Source organism: Alosa sapidissima, chromosome 16 (assembly GCF_018492685.1).
Source record: "Alosa sapidissima isolate fAloSap1 chromosome 16, fAloSap1.pri, whole genome shotgun sequence".
NCBI lineage: Eukaryota > Metazoa > Chordata > Actinopteri > Clupeiformes > Clupeidae > Alosa > Alosa sapidissima.
In genome coordinates, this window is record NC_055972.1 from 7043030 (window position 1) to 7053029 (window position 10000).

The 10000-nt window shown below is 44.0% G+C and overlaps 1 protein-coding gene across 1 annotated transcript in view; it reads left to right on the plus strand.

The window, feature by feature from the left end:
- Positions 1 to 10000, plus strand: part of lrpprc (leucine-rich pentatricopeptide repeat containing) — a 43538-nt gene that overhangs the window by 12710 nt on the left and 20828 nt on the right. Inside the window, exons 12-19 of the mRNA XM_042066175.1 lie at positions 309 to 384; positions 1859 to 1886; positions 1988 to 2045; positions 4074 to 4180; positions 5513 to 5590; positions 5713 to 5775; positions 5908 to 6021; positions 6969 to 7099. Coding sequence (XP_041922109.1) covers positions 309 to 384; positions 1859 to 1886; positions 1988 to 2045; positions 4074 to 4180; positions 5513 to 5590; positions 5713 to 5775; positions 5908 to 6021; positions 6969 to 7099 — 655 coding nt within the window. The remainder of the gene's footprint in view (positions 1 to 308; positions 385 to 1858; positions 1887 to 1987; positions 2046 to 4073; positions 4181 to 5512; positions 5591 to 5712; positions 5776 to 5907; positions 6022 to 6968; positions 7100 to 10000) is intronic.

Here is a 10000-nt window from a genome sequence, read left to right on the forward strand (position 1 = left end):
AGCATACAAAGGAGAGTGTTTGTGTGATCAGTGTGTTGGTGCTGAAAGAAGACTTCATAAAAGTCAGATAATTAAGACTGAGTGTATAGATAAAAGAACAGATTATTTTGTGATTATATGATTTTAATCTCTCTCTTTCTCTCTCTCTTTCATTCTATCCCTCTCTCTCATTGTATCCCTCTCTCTCTTTTATTCTCTCTTTCTCTTTCTTTTCCTCTCTATCTCTTTCTCTCTCTCTCTCTCTCTCTCTCTCTCTCTCTCTCTCTCTTTATTTCTTTCTCTCTATCTCTCTCTCTCTCCTTGTTTTGTTCCAGTGTCCTCTCCTTCTTTCCCATCTGTTGACCTGAGTACTTTCAGATCGAGCCTCATCTCTGGCTTCAGAAGGTACGTTCTCAACGTGTGTGTGTGTGATTCTAGATTTGTGTGTTTGTTTTTGCATATCTGTATTTATATATATTTCTTTTTGTTTATTTTAGTGCTTCAGGGTTTCTGGACATTTGTGTTCCCAGTATGCTATGTGTCTGAACGTGTGTGTGTGTGTCGGGTAATGTGTTACTGTTTGTGAGTCCGTCCGTATGTTTGTTGTCAGGCCCCTCTGCAATTTTCTCACCTCTGAATAAACACAACATTGTGGCCACATTCCTATAAGTAGAGCACTGCTCCGAGCGTGTGTGCGTGTGTGCGTGCGTGCGTGTGTGCGTGCGTGTGTGTGTGTGCGTGTGTGTGTGTGCGCGTGTGTGTGCGCGTGTGTGTGCGCGTGTGTGTGTGCGTGTGCGTGTGTGTGTGCGTGTGTGTGTGCGCGCGCGTGCGCGCGCCAGAGGGAGTCTCATGCAGATGAGTGTAGTCCTCCCAGAGGCCCTTCCCCCCCAGTGCATCGTGGGAGAAATCTAAATGGCCCACCTCACCCTGATATTGCGTGCATCCTATACATCTTTTTTTACACCTTCACTCCTCAGACACACACACACACATACCATATATTGATGGGGATATGTTGGATGTATGGTATGATTGATCTAAACTCTGGTGCATTCAGTGCACACACACTAACAGACACCAATAGATGATGATGATGATGATGATGATGATGATGATATGGTATGTGCATGGTCTGATTGAGCTTAGCCCACACACACACACACACACACACACACACACACAGACAGACAGTAGAAGTGAGGGGTTTGCAGGATGTGTGATGTTGTGATCATATGTGATGTTTGTGATGGCGATGTTGTCTTAGCTGAGTGTGTGTGCCTGTGTGTGTGTGTGTGTGAGAGAGAGTGTGTATGATGATTGTGATGGCGATGTTGTCTCAGGCTGCTGTGTGTGTGTGTGAGAGAGAGTGTGTATGATTGTGATGCCGATGTTGTCTCAGGCTGCTGTGTGTGTGTGTGTGAGAGAGAGAGAGTGTGTATGATGATTGTGATGGCGATTTGGTCTCAGGCTGCTGTGTGTCAGGATGGTAATTGGGGTTGTCATTGTAAGAGCCTTGTCACCACGGCGACGGCCTGCTCCCGTCACAACCAAGGTCGGGGGATAATTTTATCATTAAGGAGGATCTGCTCCCCACCCCCACACACACACACACACACACACACACACACACACACACACACACACTTCTGTACTTCCCCAGAACAGCTGACAGAGCAAGGAGTGTCATGTCATTCTGTGTCACTGTTTGAATACACCTAATATGTGTGAGGGACAAAATGTGACATTGTGTGTTTGTGTGTGTCTGTTTTGCTGTATGTGTGTTTGTGTGTGTATGTCTGTTTTTCTGTATATGATGCGATGTGTGTGTGTGTGGCTGCTGATCTGACCAACTTCCCTTATCCTCTGCTGCCCCCTACAGATCAAATGATGTCGAGAGCATGGCAAAGGTGAGCAGAACTCCGTTATGATCTGTAGTGTGTGTGTGGGTGTGTGTGTGTGTGTGTGTGGAGGCATAGATTATTTGTTGATCCTCTGTCCTTCATTGTAGGTCACTGAGCTTCTGTATCAGGATAAGAGATTCTGCCCTCCTCCCCATGAGCCCAAAGGTAAGTGGAGGTTTGATAGAGTGTGGGTGTGTGTGTGTGTGTGTGTGTGTGTGTGTGTGTGTGTGTGTGTGTGTGTGTGTGTGTGTGTGCGCGCGACTGCTTCAGCGTTTTTCATCAGTCTCTTTTCTGCCATTATTACCCCTCTTCAGACTTTCTCTGGTGACTTGAATTAAATAATCATTCTCAAACTGTGTGTGTGTGTGTGTGTGTGTGTTTGCGTGCTCGTATGGGCATGTGTCCTCTAAGACAAAGTCAGGCCTGTCATATACACTGAGTATTAGGATTGTTTGTCCTATTCTGTCTGATATGGCCTAATCTCTGTGTGTGTGTGTCTGTGTGTCTGTGTGTCTGTCTGTCTGTTTGTGAAAGTGAAAGCACATGAAAGCAAGCTTGGTGGTCTGCTGACCCAGCGCTGAGTAAACAGCCTGTGTGTGTGTGTGTGTGTGTGTGTGTGTGTGTGTGTAAGAGCTTGGCTCAGTGCAACCACACTGCTGTGTTGGCGGTTGGGGGTGATGGAGCCTGTCTCCTTGTCACCCTGCATAAGCATGCTACCTGCTGTGTGTGTGAGCGAACCTGCCAGCCGCCTGACACGCATTAACACACACTTCGGTCAAGAGCAGAGAGCTGACAACTCAGCGGAAACATATATAATATATATATATATATATATATACACACACACACACACACGCACATACACACATACGTATATACATACACACACACACACACTCTCACACACACACACACACATACATATATATACACACACACACACACACACACACACACACACACACATACATATATATACACACACACACACACACACATACATAATACACACACACACACATACATACATATATACATACACACACACTAGGGGTGGGCGATATGGACAAAAATTAATATCTCAATATTTTTTGTGATTTTGACGATAACGATAATTAGTCAATATCCATTAAAAAAAAAAAAAGTCTGAGTTACTTTACAGCTCATTATTTATGAATAGCATCAATAGAATAATAACCAATAACCTAACCTGTGACTTTTTAACCAAATCAACCAATGCCTTGTCACTCTATGACACATTTCCAATTTTGCCCCCACTTGTGTGTGTGGCAATGACATGTCTAGCCAGCTACATTAGAGAAGATGAACAGTTTCCCAAGAGAAAGTCTGAAGCTGAAGTTCCTTTCAAAAACCTTTACTTAGGATTCACTGTAAAACTAAGCAGACCAACAGAGTACATCTCAGTTATTTCCTTCGATGTTTTGTTTAAGAGAAATCATGTAGGCTAGCATTCCAGTTCCAAGTTACAGAATAGAAACTAATGCGTTAGCTTATGGCTAATGTATATGAGAAATCCCATAGAGATGCTAACGGTTAGCATAATCGGTACACGTAGATATTTAGAGCGAACTTCAGTACATTTACAAAAGAAAAGGGTTACATGAGAAGAGTTCTTTGTTTACAACTGACTTATAATACCATAGGAAAAAATGTGACTGTCTCATCAATCCTACGTGAACAGAGCTCTGCACAAAATCCCAAGTAGCCTACATCTTGGTCTCGCTACACAAAATAAACATAGGCCTGCGTGTGACAAGGTGGACCCACTAGCGATCATGTGACACTTGCTCTGCTGCAACCAATACACACACACACACCAAAGAGTTCTTTCGCCGTTTCTTTAAAGTTGTCAAACACTTCTATTTTGTTGAGCTGTCAGCTTTTTCTGTAAAGGACAAATTTAGTGTGTGTGCGCAAATGTATTGTGTGCGCATGCGCGTGGGTGTTTATAAGATGGTGTGTGTCTGTCCATCCATGTGAGGTCTGAGAGTGTAGGCGTGCGCATGTTAGATTTTATGTGTGTGTGTGTGTGTGTGTGCGCATGCGCGTGGGTGTGTATAAGATGGTGTGTGTCTGTCCATCCATGTGAGGTCTGAGAGTGTAGGCGTGCGCATGTTAGATTTTATGTGTGTGTGTGTGTGTGTGTAACAGATTCTTTCTTTGTCCCGGTAGAATACGTGGCCTACTTCCTGTATAACCTGATTGACGGCATGGGCTCTTCAGAGGTGCAGGCTAATGAGGACACGCTGCGGAAGTATTTTACCCAGCTCAAAAGCCTGGTCAGCAAAACACACACACACACACACACATGCATACATGCGCGCACACACACACACACACACACTCTCTCTTGCGCACACACACACACACACACACACACTCTCTCTTGCGCACACACACACACACACACTCTCTCTCTTGCGCGCACACACACACACACACTCTCTCTCTTGCGCACACACACACACACATTCTCTCTTGTGCACACACACACACACACACATTCTCTCTTGCACGCACGCACACACACACACACACACACACAATCTCTCTTGCACACACGCACACGCACACGCACACACACACACACACACACAATCTCTCACACATTTGCACAAACAACACAAATGCACATTTTCTCACTTTTCACTTTTCACTTTTCTCATCTGTTGTTCCTCGTTGGTGGAACACACTGCCAGTTCCTACAAGGGCAGGGACATCCTTTTCCACTTTCAAAAAACTCCTGAAGACCCAGCTCTTTAGAGAACATCTACTCTCATAGCAACACTTACAACAAGTCTTACTGATCCTAGCACTCACCAGCCGTTTTAAACTGACAAGTAACTGTTACAAACAGCACTCACCGACGCACTTATTCTTACTGTACTCTAATGTTTTTTTAAACTGTCCTAAAATTGTGAGAATTGTTCTAAAACGTACTGTTTACCATGTTGTTAGTCGCTTTGGTTAAAAAGCGTCAGCCAAATGTAATGTAATGTAATGTAATGCACATCACATTTACACACCTTTACTATAGCATTTAATGTGTCATTTTTGCGGTCTCTAATTCTTTTCTACCAGTATTGGTATTAATAGCAGGAGAAGGAGAAATGGCAGGAATAGTTGCAGGAGTATAAAGGAGGAGTAGAAACAGCAGGAGTGGGTGTATGAGGAGGAGTTGGAGGTGTAAAAAGGAGTACCCATAGGCGTAGACACAGTAGCAGGAACAGGAGTGGAACCATTCTAGGAACAGGAGTGGAACCATTCTAGGAACAGGAGTGGAACCATTCTAGGAACAGGAGTGGAACCATTCTAGGAACAGGAGTGGAACCATTCTAGGAACAGGAGTGGAACCATTCTAGGAACAGGAGTGGAACCATTCTAGGAACAGAAGTGGAACCTGTAGCAGTAACAGGAGTGGAACCAGTTGGAATAACAAGTGTGGAACCAGTAGCAGTAACAGCCAGGAAAGGAACCATTAGCAGCAACATGAGTGGAAACACTGGAGTAATGATGGTGATGGTAGTGGCAACAGTAAGGTATTTTTCTGTTGCAAGTCAGTAGTTGACGGCGTGTGTAGTTTCTGTTCTAATTTGAATGTCGCTCTTCAGAATATCTCCATCCCCGTGACCGTGTACAGGGGCATCCGCAACCTGCTCGACTCCTACCACGTCCCCGAACTCATCAAGGTACAGCCTTTTCAAGTGTGTGTGTGTGTGTGTGTGTGTGTGGCGGGGGTGTTTGCACGTTAGTGTTGCTGCTCTTTGGTTCCTCTTGGTGAATAATTTTGCTCTGCATTGTTGTTCTTCAGGACGTCATAATCCTGGTCGACAACAAAGAATCTGTTGGCTTCATGGAGATGCGTGTCCCAAAGGTCAGAGTTCATGTGTCCTCTGCCCCTTATGTGTATGAAATCTAGCTGTTGACAGTGTTACAGTGCTAAACAGCAAATAAGGCATACTGTATACCAAAACGTGTGTGTGTGTGTGTGTGTGTGTGTGTGTAGGGTGTGGAGGGTAAGCTTGCTATGCTGGAGGGGCGTCTGTCTGAGCTGAAGGCTGAAGGGAAGCCCGTCAACACCATCCTCAAACAGCTCATCCAGACACTCTGTACAGAGGAGGTACTACCCCATCCGTCTAGCTCTCTGTCTCTCTGCCTGCCTGTCTGTCTCTCTGCCTGTCTGTCTCTCTGGTCTGTCTGTCTCTCTGCTCTGTCTGTCTCTCTCAAATTCAAATTCAAAGGAGCTTTATTAGCATGACTGTTTGGATACAGTGTTGCCAAAGCCAGTGTTACAGATAACACAGTAGTGTCACAAAAGAAAGAAAATATAGCACCGGTCTCTCTGTCTGTCTCTCTTTCCTTCAGGGTCTCTCTCTCCCTGTTGCCTTTGTTGCACGGTCACTCATTATGTTGTGATCACATTTGTGCTTTTGTACCGATTATACCTGGACCAGCATTCAGTTCAAGCAGTATGCAGTCTCGTGATCAGTTGATCTGAGAGAGAAAGTTCGCTAACACTTTACTTGACGGTATCTACATAAGAGTGACATGACACTGTCATAACCCTAACCCTAACTTGTCATGATAAAAACCGAATGACACTTGACAGAAGTGAGTGATTGAAGCGTTATGTCATAAATCTTATGACTTGTTTATACTGTAATGTTTATGACGTGCATGACCGTGTCATGTTACTCTTACGTAGAGTAAAGTGTAACCGAGAGTTCTTGTCTTCTCTCTTTCACTACTCTCTACGTGTCATGTTACTCTTACGTAGAGTAAAGTGTAACCGAGAGTTCTTGTCTTCTCTCTTTCACTACTCTCTCTTTATCCCGTCATGTTTTTCACCCTTTTTTACCCCCCCCCCCTCTCTGTCTCTCTCTCTGTCTCTCTCTCTCTCTCTCTCTCTCTCTCTCTCTCTCTCTCTCTCTCTCTCTCTCTCTCTCTCTCTCTCTCTGTCTCTCTCTCTCTGTATATATCTGTCTCTGTCTCTCTCTCTGTATCTCTCTCTCTGTATCTCTCTCTCTCTCTCCCTCTCCCTCTCCCTCTCTCCCTCTCTCGGCTCAGAAACTGGACCGTGCTCTGGAGCTGAAGACTCAGAACGAGGAGCACATGGCGATCGGGGGATACGCCGCCCTGATCAATCTCTGCTGTCGCCATGACAATGTAGATGAGGCCATGAACCTGAAGAGAGAAATGTGAGTTGTGTTGGCGATAAGGAAGCAAAACGGAACAAAACAAAGAAAAAAGCAACTCACACACACTTTTACACACACACACACACACTTTTATGCACACATACACACACACACACACACACTCTTTCAGGCTCACACACACACACACTTTTACACACACACACACACTTTTACACACACACACTTTTACACACACATGCGCGCACACACACACACACACACACAAGCTGCTCGGCCCTCATTCTCCACATTAGACTGTCCGGCAGGTCATTAAAGATTAACACACACACAGCGAGCGGAGCGGATGCAGGGAGACGTTAATGTGGAGCGCGCCGCGTCCACCGCCCGGTCAGGCTTTCAAGCTGCCGCTCGTATCCGAGATACTGTCACCTGGAGATGGTCACCAAGTGACAGCAGAGTCGCGGGTGGCGTGGAGTGGGGGTGTGGGCCGAGTGGTGCATTTAAATCAAAGAAAGTTTATAAATCAGCGCAAATGCTTTGGACAGTGTGAGTGTTTTGTAATGGGCAGCATGCAGTAGGGCTATACATTAAAAATGCATACACACACACACACACACAGACACACAGAAACACCCACACACACACACACACACACAGACGCACACACACACACACACACAAACACACACACAAACACAGAGGCAGGCAGGCAGGCAGGCAGGCAGGCCTAATTCCACATACGTGTGTTTGTGCCAGAGGCGTGGTCAGCTGCTATTAAACTCCTCTGCCATATCAGTGGGGCAAGCCAGTCGTGATCTGAGACCAGGGCCTCTGTGGTCCAAGGAATGAACGAGACTGTAAAATCACTGGAATAAATGCCCCTTGTAAAAAAAAATCTTGGTGTTTTCCTGGACCCTGATTTGAACCTAAAATCACATATCTGCTCTGTCACTAAAAATGCTTTATCACCTCAGAAACATTGCAAAAGTACAGCCATTTCTTTCACATGCAGATACGGAACAACTAGTTCATGCTTTTGTCACCCGCTTTACCCAAGCAGCTTTTGATAGGTTGCAGCTAGGGATGTAACGATTACCGGTATAATGATAAACCGTGATAAAAATGTTGACGATAACCATTACCGTTTTCTTTTGAAATATCATAATTATCACGGTTGATTACCACGGTGTTGAAACCGTGTTTTTAATCCTTCCCAGCTTCATCCGAGCCTGCTTTTGACATACAGTAGGCCTGGTACAATGAAGCAAAATTGGTACCCTACTGATTCTGTTGTCCAATTGATGGTTTTAACTGCAATTTGGATTAGGCTACAGCTGATTTTAAAAGGCGGGAACATTTTCACCGGTCACTTTGGTCACACTCAGGGTAGGAATTTCACGGCGGCCACGTCGTTGCCCCTTGCGTTGGCCGTGATGTCCCTTTGAAAATCAGAGGTTTACAGGCCACGGTGGCCTTGGTGCCCTTCTTTCAATATTCTGCTTTGCGTCCTACTAATAGCGATTTTTATTTAGCCTATGGCCTGTCAAAATAATCTTAGCATTCACAGCGCAAATTAATTTAGTGTTTTACGCAGTGGAGAAAGTGACAGCGCAAGAAAGAAAGTGCGTCTAAATTCACCTATTCTTCTCAGTTGAACTACTCGCGAAGTAGCCAACTCATCACACAGACATCACATGAAAGAGCTTTTTCTCAGCTTTTAAACAATGTTAGCCGCCAATTGCTGTGGTGAACGGTTTGCGAGAAAAGTAAATAATATAATTAAATTTAATCATAAATTCTACTGAAGGGTTTCGTCCATCTCCCTACCCATTCCTCTCGGTGCAATACTTCACGAACCTTTTGTTTAACACATGACAAACCATATATCAGAATAAACAGCAGACCTTACCGAACACAAAGATGTAAAGCAGTCCCCTGTACAGTTAGCCGTTCCAGAGTAATCCAGTTTTGAATTTGCAGTAAATTTCGACATGCATGGATGTCTCCAAATTTGGGCTTTAAGTTTTACAATGTGTTTAAATTGTTCCACATGATTTCATAACGGGCCAAATACAAAATAAATGTTACAAATATTGCCTAGATATCGGTAAATCAGAGGACAGCAGACTAAAAGTTTTTGAAAGTAGATCACAAAATGCTAAGCATGCATCTAGGCTATTTTAGTTTCTTAAAGCTGAACTGTGCTTATTGTTCAATCCTCTGTACACTGTAGAGAATTGTTCAATACATGATTTCATAACAGGCCAAATATAAAATAAATGTTAAATATAGCCTAGATATCTGTAAATATTAGATGATCAGATGATTTGCAGTTCTATGTAATATGTCATGTTTCATGTTTTTGTAATGTTTCATACAGTGATGCAGGTCTACTGCAGTGAATAGGCTATACAACTTTGATAATTTTTATAGCCTATGTGGCTTGGTGCCCTCCACCAAATATGCCCAACTGAAGGCCAAGTGGCCTTGCCCCCAGAATGGTGAAATTCCAAGCCTGGTCTCACTCATTGGATCCAAATAACAGTAATAGCAACCTCCAAGTCATGGTAGGGTAAGTTAAGCGATAAGCACATAGCCAATTAAACATGAAAAACTGAACGGGACACTTTTTGAAAACTATTTCAGCTTGTGTAGGCCTATCAGTGCTTTCTGAACATATTGAACACACTTTTAAAAATACCGAAAACCGTGATAATTTTGGTCACTATAACCGTGAGGTTAAATTTTCATACCGTTACATCCCTAGTTGCAGCTCATACGAGATGCTGCAGCACTGGTCTTAAAGGTACACTATGCTAGATTTACACCTTTACGAAGCAAATTGATGGTAAATGAACTTGTAACAGGCAAATAGCTCCCCTAGCATAGCTATACAGCATAGACATAGCGAGTCGCTACCGAGAAAACCATCCTTGAAAC